This window comes from Pituophis catenifer, unplaced genomic scaffold (genome assembly GCF_029215685.1).
Source record: "Pituophis catenifer annectens isolate HBS135680 unplaced genomic scaffold, rPitCat1.0.hap2 SCAF_1, whole genome shotgun sequence".
Taxonomy (NCBI): Eukaryota; Metazoa; Chordata; class Lepidosauria; order Squamata; family Colubridae; genus Pituophis; species Pituophis catenifer.
Genome location: NW_027256881.1, coordinates 209,560,403 through 209,574,165, shown reverse-complemented (window position 1 = coordinate 209,574,165; position 13,763 = coordinate 209,560,403). Strand labels below are relative to the sequence as shown.

General features: G+C 37.5%; 1 protein-coding gene across 1 annotated transcript in view; it reads left to right on the top strand.

Annotated features, from left to right (window-relative positions):
* The first annotated feature begins 248 nt into the window (after window positions 1–248).
* The window catches only part of EPC2 (enhancer of polycomb homolog 2), a 70,665-nt gene continuing 57,150 nt past the window's right edge, over window positions 249–13,763 (top strand). The window contains exon 1 of the mRNA XM_070944659.1: window positions 249–632. Within this exon, the coding sequence (XP_070800760.1) occupies window positions 480–632 (153 nt within the window). The 5' untranslated portion in view covers window positions 249–479. The remainder of the gene's footprint in view (window positions 633–13,763) is intronic.

Below are 13,763 nucleotides of genomic sequence, written 5' to 3'. Positions count from 1 at the left end.
GCAGAGAGAAGGAGACGTCTCGCTCGCCGCTGGTTGCCGGCTGGGAGTGCGCACGCAGCCGCCTCGGCTCCTTCCTTCTCTCTCTCTCTCTCCCTCCCTCCCTCCGGCTCCCTCCACCGTCCCCCCTCCCGTCCGCCTGCCTGCCTGCTCGCTCGCTCGCTCTCCCTCCCTTCTCTTCTCTCTCTCTCCCCCCCCACCAGTTCCCCGCTCTCGCGTTGGTTGCCGGGATCGCTGGCCGCTTTGGTTAATGTCCGCCATGTTTGCCATGGCGCAGGGAGCGGATCGAGCGACCCCGGCGCGGATCTAGGGCTGCGGGCGGCTCTTCGAGGGAGCTGTTCCGGGGCGGCGGGGCTCTCCATGGTGTGTCGGGCCGGGGTCGGGAGCGGCTGGGAGGCGGCGGTGAGGCCGTAGTGAGGGTCCCCCTCGCCCCCCCCAGCTCCCCCAGCCCGGCCCCGGGGTGTTATTGTGAGGGGGAGACAATGAGCAAACTCTCCTTCCGAGCCCGGGCGCTAGACGCCGCCAAACCGCTGCCTATCTACCGCGGCAAGGACATGCCCGATCTCAATGACTGCGTCTCCATCAACCGTGCCGTGCCGCAGATGCCCACGGGCATGGAAAAGGAGGAGGAATCGGTAAGGGAGCCGCGCAGGGGGGGCCCACCATTGTTTATCAGACGTCCCCCTCCCCTCACGGGAAATAGGCCATTGGCATTCACTAAGCGCCGCTACGCACACTTCCCGCCGCAGCGGCGCACGTTCCCGATGGGGCCTGCGTAAAGAGCGCAGCGTAAACTCTCCTCCGTCGCCGTAAGCGGGGCCTTGCTCCGCCATCTTCTTGCTTGCCCAGGACTCGCGAAGTGTTTTGATTAGCGGGAGAGGGAGGGGGGGGGGAGAAAGAGGGGGGAGGCCTTACGCTGGCGTAACTGGAAGGAAGCGCAAAAGGCGTCCCTGAATGGAAGAGTGTGCGCGCCGGCCGCTATTGCCGGAACTTGTCTTGTGAGCTGTTAAACCAGCAGCTTGTCTTGCGCCGCGGTCGGGTTTTCGGTTTTTAAGCCGGGCCTTTGCGACTTGGACTGGAGGACCGCTAGGGTTCCTAGTTGCCTGTGGAAGGAGAGTCCTTGTTTCAAGGGATTCAATTCTTCATAAGACGGGCTTTGCCTTTTTTTTTTTTCCTCTTTTTTTTCTCCCCCGGTTCGTTTTGAAGCTGGCGGCTCCTTTAGCAGCCAGTGGGGGTAGCTCTTCGTCTGCATAAAAGTAGCAAATCGTAGGTTTTGGGAAAGCGAGCAAAGTCTTGAATCCCCGTTACATTTTCATGAAATAACGCTGTGCCCTTTTGTCTTGGGGCTTTGAGCCCCCCCCCCCTTTTTTTTTTACTCTTGACATCTTATGCTATTCCAAGCCATGCTTTACGGAAATGGGCTTAAGCTGTCAGTTGCTTTGGCTAATGTACAGGCTAGGCAAAGTAAAACAGCTTGAATTTCTATATAATCTCCACGTCTGTTAACTGACACGTCTGGGGTGTTTTTATTTTCACTCCCGAGACAAGCTTTCTAATGCAATTCTTTCCTTAGGCAATCCGGAAATCTTTAGGTTTGCTTATAGAGGGGGTAAATTTAACTATAGTTAGGATTGCACAGATTCACACAGTTCAGTGAGAAATACTTTAAAGGCCACGATAGAATTATAAGTTGACATCAATTAATAAGGGACTATCAGCCTGTCTGATGTCACTGACAAATGGAAACGAACTCCTTTCCTTACATAAAGATATTGGAGCCTAATTTGCTGCAAACACATGGTACTAATCTATAGGTCACATTTGATCCCATTGTGAATTTAATTTTAAAGCTGCATGTGTAAATTCTCCATGGTTTGTTGTGCAATGTTTGTATTTAAATATATATGAAGTAAATAGCTGTTGTCTGTACCTTTGCTTGGGTAAAGAGTGCATTCTTTGCCCTAAAAACTGGACTTTATATATTCTACCATTTTATTTTGTGCTTATTGTGCACAAATTGCTCATAGCAAGGGGCTATGGGTGCATACAGAATTCATAGTAAATGTCCTTAGGAATTTCTTCAATGAAAAGATATCTCCGCCTCATTGCCAGCCCACATTGTATTTGATTGGTTTTTCAGAGGTTGGAGTTGTCAACAACAACAAAGGCTATAGACAGCTTTGTAATCCTTGGTTGGTAGCCTGTAGTTACATCCTAACTGTATTTTCTTTTTTATTATGAATTTTAAAGTGGTGCTTTAATGTTGCTAATTCATTGCTACCTTTTTGTCAGAAGTAAAGCTAACTAATTTTTACAGATTTTGTTGATTTTGTTTTTCACTGTACAGATTAGTCGAAATCAAAATAACATCACTCAAATGTAAAATTAATTTGCAAAAAGTGGAATTGTCTAAACAGCTACTCTAAATTGGTTTTAAAGGTAACAGTATCCTCCTAAACTAGATATAAAATATTATCTATGGATGTAATTTTAATAAAGCAATTTAAATAAAATTCCCAGAATGCTAACATTTTCTGCTATTTTGAAATGCATACAACTAATAAATGTTACAAACTGACATTTCTATCATAATCCATTAATTTTACTGGAAAGTACTTCCAAATTATAGGGAGAGAATTTGGAAAATTATAGCCAGTTCTAATTATATTTACTAAGAAGTATTCCCAAAGTGTGTGGCATTTATTCTGAAGTATTTTGGCATATTTTTGTTATAAATACTCTATTAATTTAGATTATATAAAGTAAGTTAATACTGAATCAGTCATGTTTATTCTCATGGAAAGTTTCTCCAGACATGACTGAATTCTTATCCAACATTCTGCCTATTCTACTGCAAGTAGTTTTCAATAAAAAAAATCAGGCTCAGATAGCAAGAAAAAAGTCTACTCTGCTGGGCTTTAGATCTCAGTGGGGTATTGTCCAAATAGATTCTGGGATGTCGAACCTTATGTTTTAGTGATAATGATTTATATATTTCTTCTACTGTCAGAGCAATCTGCCTCTCAGTATCAGTTTGTAGGAAGTAACTGCTCAGTTATTACAGCTTTCATATCCTACTTCTGGAGTTTCCAAGGGTGTCCAAGTAATCCTGGTGGGGAACCGAATGCATGATTGCATGAGTGTAGCTTCTTCAACAGGGAGATTCTTAAAATGCAACTGATCCCCTGTAAATAGCTCTCCATCAATGACAAACACCACCAAGACAATCTGGTGTCATCTGGCAGAGCTTCATTTCTGGATTGCAGTTTATTCTAGGTAACAGTATGGTAGCAATAAATGAAGGGATTTAAAAAAAAATTCTATAAAACTTAGTTGTACTGCACTTGATTATATTCTCATTGACTTGTTTTGCTCTTTTAGTTGTTTGAGAAAAATACATGGTGTATCTTATGTACTGTATACTCATGGGCCTGACAGTAGGGAGAATATGAAACGGGGTTATGAAGCAACTGGGAATAGGGCATTGAATTTAATGAAGCTTAGTTCACCAATTAGAATATTTTATTTGGTGAGAATAGGATGAATAGATTTGATTCTCCCTGTTTTCTGCTTTTAAACCTTCACAAACTCAAAACTATCTGATTTGTAGAGCCTAGATGTGTTTCAGCAGGAGACCTCCCTTTTAAAAAAATGCTATAATGGGAAAGGAAGGGAATACTGGATGTTGTGACCAACACCTGCTTTCAATTCAAAGTGACCTTGATCTGTTACAGTAGTTTGGTTAATTGCCCACAGCATCTTGCAAATTGAAGATGCTTAGTTTTATGACTCATTCCACTTTGTTGTTCCATCTCACTGTGAGTACTTGTATAAACATAACAGTATTTTGTGAACTGCATTAGTTAGATTATCTAGTTTACTGAATGGAACTATTTGATGGAAAACAAAAATCAAATAATAGTTTGACATTTCTAGTGCTCCATTGCTTTTAGGAAGGTCCTATTCATTTTTTAAAAAATAATTAATTCCTTTTGTACAAGTATTACTTAATTATCTGTCCAAAATTTAACGTGGACCTTCCCTAATATAGAAATTGTGTGTTGGCAAATTTGATGTGTTACTCAAAATAACAAAATTACAGATATAATAAACCTTTAAAACTACAGCCTTTTCTTATGAAAAAATTCACATTATTTAAAAAACTTATATTTATGTTTTTTCCCCTTGCTAGACAATTAGGAAAACTTTTTTTTTGCAAATCCAGACATTGATTTTGATTTGTTGTCTAAAGACTGACCCCAGCTATGGGTTGTATTCCCAATTAGATTTAAGTAGGATTTACATAACCCCAAACTACTACAATCACTCTTCTGTTTTTTAAAAAATATTTCAGTTGTGTTTTAAGATTTTGGTTTAAGGTTTTTGTTAAATGAACTTTTTTTCTTAAAGAGTTTTTGAGTTGTTCACTTTTTGTTGATATATGAATTCTATAGCTGGAGTATATTTAGACAGGGGAAGGTTATATTTCAAATGTAGTAATCAATGTACTATTTTATTAATCAACCTGACTGTACAGGTAGTCCTCATTCAGTAACCGTTTGAAATTATGACAGCCCTGAACAAGGGGACTTGTAATTGTTTCTTGTAGCTGTGACATTCACAACATCTCCATAGTCACTAGATTATGATTTGGATACTTGACAACTGGCTCACATTTACAGTGGCCGCAACGTTCCTCAGTCACATGATCACCATTTGTGGTCTTATCCGTCAGCTTTCAACAAGCAAAGTCAGTGGGGAAACTGGAAGGAGGTTGCATATGGTGATCATATGATATCTGACAAAAATTAATAAAATATAAAAATGAGATTAAAATAATAAATAAATTAAAAAGAAAACACACACTAAGGGCAGACTCGGATCACTCGGATCATTTTTCTGCCCTCATATTTCTCTTTCTATTTACCTGAAAGGAATATTGTGAGCAAAATTACTGTGTAAATATACATTTGTAAGGATGTATGTCATATATGGCAACTTGAAATCCTGTAGGAAAAGTGGGATACAACCAACATGAAGTCATGAATAAATACAAAATAAAAATATAAAATGGAATAGTAAATTTGTAGTGTTTGCAATTTAAGGCAAACAGAAAACTGTAAAACACTGCCTTTTGACTAGCCCAATAATTTGATACTGTAAGAGTTTTGGGAGGAAAATATTGGTGTCTCTGCTTATAAGATACAATTAGAAGATTAGACAAGTTGATTTATTAACTAGTATACATTCACTTATTGGGCTCTTAAAATATAGAAGTGATTATATGTCATACAATATAGGAAAAATAATTATTGTAGAGTTTCTGTTAAATTGCTGAACCCCTATATAGCAGTCAACCAGATCCTAATCATGAATTCCTTTCAGTTGAGAACTGACCTGATAGGAGAGCTGAAGATCCATGGCTCTCATTATTCCATTCTTAATTACTTCCTAGCTGCCCAAAATGAATTACGATGATAAGGAAAGGAAGGCTATATGGCCCCAGGCACATATAGAAATAAAGCTTTTCTAATTTCAGTATCTGTTAAAAGCATTCAGTGAGCCATCATAAAATATTCAGTTGTCCACCAGAATGTGTTATGTGTGTGCCACAGCTAATCTGTTCTCTTAATGGGAATTGGAGCTCTATGTTAAACACTAGTTTAAGATTAAAGAGTTAAAGTTTTATTAAATATCTGGGAGTTTAAATATATATAAATATACATATTCATTTCTGTCAAAAGCATATGCTGACTTATTTTAGGCAATGTGTTTCATAGATTTATAAAGTATGGTTATGTTATATTGATCATTTCCTGAAACTTCCTGAAACTTCCAGAACAATGCATTGTTTCTCTTTTTTTACATTGAAAAAAATGAAGAAAAACCACCTGATCCTCTGTTTTATCTTGATTTTACTGATACAGTACATTAGATACCTGATTGAATTAGTTAAGCCAACAAAAAGGAGTATACACACTTTGAATTTAACTTTTAATTTCTGTTTTAGCTAAATTAAATGAGTTAAACTAAAAGTATCCGATAAAATTAATATGTCTACAAATTAAACTGAACCCTATTCCAGCCAATCATACTTGAGCCAATGCTGTACCAACTTAGTCTATACAATATGTTGCTGATTCAGAATGTAGGATTGAGTAATCATAATTAAGTTCACCATGAAAAGGTGGAAGAAAGATGAACATTGCAGGCACTGTGTCTTATAAGAACACAGACAAAATAAAAGTTATATTTGGCCTGGCTTAGACTCCAGTACTTTGTTTCCAATAATTTCCAATATGTGAGTAAACCCTTGCTTTGGCTATCTACAACATTTACAATATACAATTTTGCTGGTATATGACATATCTGTCTATGTTAAGTCAGAGGTTATTTCTTTTACAGGAATTGTATATTATGGAAGATTTTGGTGCATTTAATGTAGCCTAAGTCAACATGCCAGTGTAATGGAAATGTAGTTCCAATTATTTAATTCACTTATTTCAGTGGATTGGGTTAAAAGATTTTCATTTTCAATTTTGAAACACAGGAAAAAACCAGTACTCGACATAGAAGCATTTCATATATAATTTCTATAGAAAATAATAGTGGTAAATCTAAAGTAATTAACAGTAAAATGTATGTGCATATTTTCACAGAAGTCAGTGCAACTGAATATAGTGGAACCTAGTCCTACAGTAATTTACAGATGATTAAAGATTTGTATATTAAAAATAAGAACAGCTGAAAATTGTAATACAATACAATTGAAGATTGCAATTTAATATTAGAATCTGCTGCAAATTGTTAAATGCCATCATACATTTTGAATACATTGATTACATAGTACCATCAAAAATGGCATGTGGAAATGAAGCAACTTGGAAAGTCTAAAGTCTGTCATTTTAATTTCAGAAGGACTTTTTTTATCTTAAACTCTGGTGCAAATTATTTGAGAGGAAGATAGTTCTGACAAACTAAGTGTAATAAAAGTGGACACCAAATGAAAGTACACCCCCTCAAAACATGTTGAAGAGTAAAGTGCTGAAGTTAAATAATTTGGAAAGAGAGAATGCATCTGGATGAATGTTCCCTATATATTTCAGTATTCATCCAGGCTCTCTTTAAAATTGTAAATGTGTAGTGCTGTAGGTGTAGCCACAGCCCCTAGTTTTTACATATTACTAATATCCTTTGTTTACAGCCAAACACATGATGTATAATATTAATATGTTAACTCTTCTATGACAAACTCAGTTTGCGTTGACTTGGTTGGGTCTCAAATTCATATTTTCCAAAGAATTAAGAAAATAAAACATTTGAAAAACAGCATGAAATATGAAATTGTTACAAAGCTAATGGCAATATTTGGGAACATCTAAATTGATAATACCCTGGAGGTAAATATATAGAAAATCAGACCTTGGAGATAAAGGGTTTGGGGGGGTTGTGTCTTATGAAGTCGTTTGGTGATGGGAAACTTCCATTAGTGGAACAAGAATTGACAAAAATTGTTACTTTTTGTTACTTTTTGTTTTGTGACCTTCTTATTGGTTTAAATGAGATTTGGGCACTGTAAAAAAAATGAGAGAAATATATAAAAATTATCTCCCTTGATCTAGTGAAAGAACTGTTCATTGGGTTAAAATGCTTTCATAGAAAATATATCATTGAATAGAGCTAATGTGATTTATGCTGCAAAGGAAAGTTGGACTATAAGACCTTCCAAGGGCCCTACCAGCCTGTTCATTTTTCATTATAAAAATTAGATTCCTCTCAAAGATAGCTATATGGTTCATCTCTCTCTCTCTCTCTCTCTCTCTGTGTGTGTGTGTGTGTGTGTGTGTGTGTGTGTGTGTGTAATACACGTTACATCAAAACATGTTCATGTTGTAGATACAGTGATACCTTTCCCCGTTGTCCCTCCTCTTCCTAGGAGATATATCAGGATGTCTTGGGATATACATTACCCATCCACCGTTTTTAAAACAAAAATGAAAATATTCTGCACAGCACATTATATACTTTTCTTGGCAATTGTATCCACAAACTGCCCCCTCAAAATGAAAAAAAAAAGTCAAATGTATTTTATAAGCTTTTCTTGCTTACAATAATACTTTAAAGACATGTACTATAGTAACTTGCATAAGCAAATACTTTGTGTTCTTTTATTATGATTTCTCTTTCCCAAGCTCCTTTAAATCACTTTCGAAATGTGATTTAAAATTGTGACAAAGTTTTAATAGCATTTTGAGGAATATTATTATATTTATTTGCCACCTGTCTCACCAGGGAATTACTCTAGGTGGCTCATGCCCATAAAAAACATAAATAAAAACGAAGTTTAAAGGAAGTGAAAATAATAGAATAAAATATGAACTATATTCTTTTAAATATGAATGATGAATCCTAAATCAGCATTTCTATTTACAAGGTGCTTTTAACAAAAATGTATCATTTAGATTGTAGATATATGCATATAGCTATATTAATGCCATATATAGGTATTTGAAATTTTATATTAATATTCCTTATGGAAAATAAGAAAGCTTGGGAAGAGAAAATGAAATCTAGACATGCAAGCTATTGGTAACACATGGAAAACACCATTCCCATAACGGTGAAATGAGCAACTTTTTTGTAGTAGTAGATTTTTTAAAAAAATAGCAACATCCTATAAGAGTTGCAAGGAGAGTAATGTCATGATGTTGCTGAATGAACATAAGCAGAATTTTCAGTGTTCGGGATGTAAGTCATCTATCCGTTTTGCCCTTTAATATTTCAAAAAAGAGCCCCAAATTTTGGTCTTGTAGTTGGCATGGACAGCCACTGAAGGGAGGCAAAAGAGAATAAATAATGAAATACGTTGGAATGCAAATTCCCTTTTGTATCTATATTCCAACCATTCTTCCTATATTCATTTGTATTTATTCCTTTATCTGGTGGTGATAAAACATAATTACTTGGTATAGTAAATCTCTGATCTCTAACAACAATATACAGGTATATACAGGTATGTTGTTGTTTTTAAATTGTACAGTACTTGCTATCTTATCTTCCAGAAATTTCTTAGTGACTTAGCAACTTAAAGTAAAAAGTGTTATTGTTTAGTCATAATTGTTCTCTTTATGTTCCTTACCATATTTTACTGTTAGGTTAATTATGTCTAAGTGACAAGAATCGCAGAATACATTTAAAAAGTGTTCCTTAAATAGTATCTGAAGCTCTGGTTGGCTGCAAGTCCAATGGTGTAGTTAGAAAGCCTTCTCCTGAGAGTTGAGAGGATCCTCGGAATACCGGTTGTGTCTGAAGTAAGAATTGGTACAAATCATAGTAATTGTCTCCAGTTTTGGTGATTTTCCCTTTTAACACCTGTGCAACAGCAGATTCTTTGGAGAGGAAGAAAGACTCAGAAATTTACTGCTAACCATTCTCCATAACTACTTTTAATATCCCTATATAAAAATTGTTAATTTTTATTTTAGAGAGACTGCAAAACTAAGGTCAAAGAATGCCAGAATTTTTGGCATAATTCTATACCTGTTTTTTTTTTCTGTGGGATTTACTAGGCCTTATAAAGATTATATGGAATGCTTCAAAAAGCATGTTGGTGCAAGTAAAGCACTCTTCCTTAAAATGTTGAGGCAAGCAAACCATCCCTTTGTCAGAAGATTCAGTGCAGTTGCTTCAGGGTTCCTGGGTTTACAAGCCTTTATGTGCAAGCACAGACAACCCTTTTGCCAGATTTGCTGACAAAGTAAAGCAGGTGTGTATACTCATGCAGGTGGAATTGACCTGAGGAAACTCAAACTTTCTTCATTGACTGAAAAATGAATGCAGTTGTTCATTCACAATAGTTTGCTTTCTAATTACCCCTATAACTGCTTTTCAGAAGCTTAGAATTTACAAGTTAACACACTTTTTTCATTTTATTTCTGTGTTGCATGTCACAGAATTTGTTTCTGAAGCATAAATATTAGCTACCTTTAGATGCTACAGTGAAGTATAAAATCAGTACTTTTACTGTTCTTTGGTGTTGGTCTTTGCATATTAGTGGATATTAATTTAATATACTTGTTTTGCATTGAAGAATTGAACTACGCTAGAAGTATTTGTCTTTATTTTCTAAATAAAGTTTAATAAAAGATTTAATTCTCTATCTATCTATCTATCTATCTATCTATCTATCTATCTATCTATCTTAGCATTACAAAAATGAAAACCTCAATCTATAATTTATTTATTTATTTATTATTTATTTATTATATTTCTATACCGCCTTTCTCCCGTAGGACTCAAGGCGGTGTACAGTCAAGAAAAATATAGACACACAAACATCATAAAATTGCTAATTAAAATTATTACTTAGTTTGGTCAATTAAATAAAACCCAGAATTAAATAACATTTAAAAAATCATTCACATGTTCATATGTTTAGCCCCGCCTGTTGGAACATCAGGGTCTTGAGGGCACGGCGGAAAGCACGGAGATCAGGGATATTCCGTATCTCCGGGGGCAGTTCATTCCAAAGGGTTGGAGCCCTCACAGAGAAGGCCCTCCTCCTGGGAGTTGCGAGTCGGCATAATTTGACTGACCGTACCCTGAGTAGTCCCTCCCTGTGAGAACGAACTGGTCGGTGGGAGGCTATTGGTGGCAAAAGACAGTCTCGTAGGTACCCAGGTCCTAAGCCATGGAGCGCTTTAAAGATGATAACTAACACTTTGAATCGCACCCGGAAGACCACCGGGAGCCAGTGCAGCTCGTGTAGGAGAGGTGTTACATGGGCGTAATGAGCTGCACCCATAATCACCCGCGCGGCTACATTCTGGACCAGTTGGAGCCTCCAGGTGCTTTTCAAGGGGAGCCCCATGTAGAGAGCATTACAGTAGTCCATACGGGAGGTAACTAGGGCATGAGTGACCGTGCGCAATAATAATGATCAGAAACTTTTCCATTGCTAGTCCTATAGACTGGCAGTGGATTTGTTATAAATTATGAGCATCTTTTTGGTACCAGTTCATTAAATAGTTACTAAAATAAGGAAGTGTATTTATCAAAGAGAAATTAACTCCACTTCCAAAAGTAATTACTTATGAATTGGAGAAGGGGTTTTGGCTTATGTTAATCGAATATCTATAATAGTGGAAGATATTATTAAAGGTGAAGACTAAATAGCAGGAACAAAATGGCCGAAAAAGGAGACATAAATGCTTATGGTAAAGGAACACAAAGGGGAACAAAAAATTTAAAGGACACATTATAAGACAGAGTTTAATAAAACAATGGAAACTTGTGAGAAAAATAAGTTCAACAATTTCACTGCTACCTTCTCATGTAAATGTTTTTTATACTAGAGATAATTTTTAAAAGTGCAATTTCAAATGCAGACATGGTCCACTCAGATCTCATGAATAAAGACACAGCAACAATTACCTGGCAGAGCCCAAAATATACCGAGACATTGTTGAAAGAATAAAAACTAGGCTCAAAAAAGAGGAAGAACTTCTAAAAAGATGAATTTGAAATGCTCATGCAGAATCAAGACCACCTATTCGGATTTGTGTGTATGTTTTTGTACACTGTTACTTAGATGTCTTACAGAGACAGAACAAATAAAAACTGATAAAATGGGGATGTGTAATTTCAAAGAAACAGTCACAATAAGCAGTGGGAAAAACTGTGCAACAAATCTATAAAGTCCATCAAGAGAAAACTGGTGTAAAATGTTTTAAAGATGATACACCGCCTTCAATAATTGCCAAAATAAAATCACATAATAGATGCTGGAAATGTCATGAGACAGAAAGATTTTGCCATAAGTGATGGACATGTAAAAAAAAAAAAAGTACTGAAAAGAAGCACTAGACAGAGATATTAGAAATCAAATTTGAAATAAAACCTGTTTTAGCTAGGCCTAATTCAAAGATACCCTAATTCCAAGACTTATCAACACCCACCCTCCACCCCCCCAACACACATACAATTTATCAAAATTCATGTTAATGGCCTCAAGGATATGTATGTCCATGGCACTCAACTCAGACTCAAAAAGATCTCTCAAATTCTTTTCCAAAAAATAACTTCTTTGGTTAATTTTTTATCAATGGCATAATGAACACTAGCTGCTCAATTTCTGTAACTTCTTTGTTCATTTAATGATATATCCATCAATTATTTTTCTGTTTGCCTTTTTTTAAGATTAAAAAAAGGAAACAGAACTGGGAGAATCTATTGCTATTACTCTCTAGTTAACTTTTCTCCCCATATGTAGAAACTGATTTTTTACAGTAGAAAGTTTCCTCTCTTCATGGAGGGTCTAGAACAGTGATGGCTAACCTTTTTGCCATCGCGTGCTGGGAGGGGGAGGGTCGCGTGCGCGTGTGCCCACACACATGTGCATGCAACCCCCCCCCCCGCTCCTGGCACATGATGGCCTGGTAGGCCCGTTTTTCTTTCTTACCTGGTTCCAGATCCTCTCTATTTATCTGGGAAGGGCGAAAACAGCCTTTCTCACTCTCTAGGAGGCCTTCCAAAGGCCTGAGACGGTCCATTTCCCAACTCACGGTGGGACAGGAAGTGATTTTTTTGCTGTACCCAGCCTGCAGAGCCTCTCTAGGAGTCTCTGGAGGCTGGGGACAGCAAAAAAGTCACTTCCTGTTCCACCGAGAGTTGGGAAATGGGGCCTTTCAGGCCTCCGAGGGAGTGGGAAATGCTGTTTTTGCCCTTCCCAGATAAATAGAGAGGATTTGGAGCCAGGTAAGAAAGAAAAACAGGCCTTTCTCCCTCCCCCCCCAGGCCCTCCAGAGACAGGAAACAGCCTGTTTCCCTACTTCTGTTGGGCCCAGAAGCCCCGAAAATCAGCTGGCCGGCATGCGCATGTGCCCCAGAGCTGAGCTGGTGTGCCCACTAATATGGCTCCACGTGCCACCTGTGGCACATGTGCCATAGGTTCGCCATCATGGGTCTAGAATGTATAAGCTTATTTCTCTAGGAGTTACTCTGTACTTAATAGGTTTTAGTACAAATTAGGCATGCATTCGTTTCCTTGTCCTTGCAGTTCGTCATCAAGAACTCAGTCAACCTTTCTTTGCAAACAGGAGACAAAGAATTTCTAGGATTTCCTTTCCAATTTCTACACCAAATCACACAAATTGGATTAAATAGATCCATCCTCTGTACAGTAATTTATAAATACTAGGGAATAAGACACAGAACTCAGTGGAACTTACTAAGTGATACTTACTTCCAGGTGTAATCTTGTGTTTAAGGTGTTTCTTTTATAGTTGCCTACTAATTGAAAGGAAGGGATCCCCTTACATTCCTGGAAAGAACAGAAGAAACAGTTGAAAAGATGAGATGCAGGGACTGCTGCTAAAAAGCAGAGGGGTTTCTAAAAGTTAGTCATGGCTTGGGAAGATTGCTTACTTAACTCTTTTTATTTATTTTTATACAGAGCCTTTCTCTTGTCTCCATATCTGGTACCCTTTTTCCCCCTCACCTCATTCCATTCTGTTTTGTTGGCAGCTTTTTCTTTCCATGCAGCCTGCTGTCCATTTCTTCTACTTCATCTCCATTTTATTTTTTTCTTCTCCAGCGCGCTGCTTGGAGAATCCAAATGTTGGGTAGTTTCTCAGCTTGATTGCCAGACTGGGTGAATGTTTCTTTAAGAAACGTCCTTGGCCACTCCTCCCTCGATCGGCTGAGCTCCAGTTTATTCACTCAGTCAAGCAAGAGACTGGTGTTTTCCTTGGCTCTGGCAATTTGGC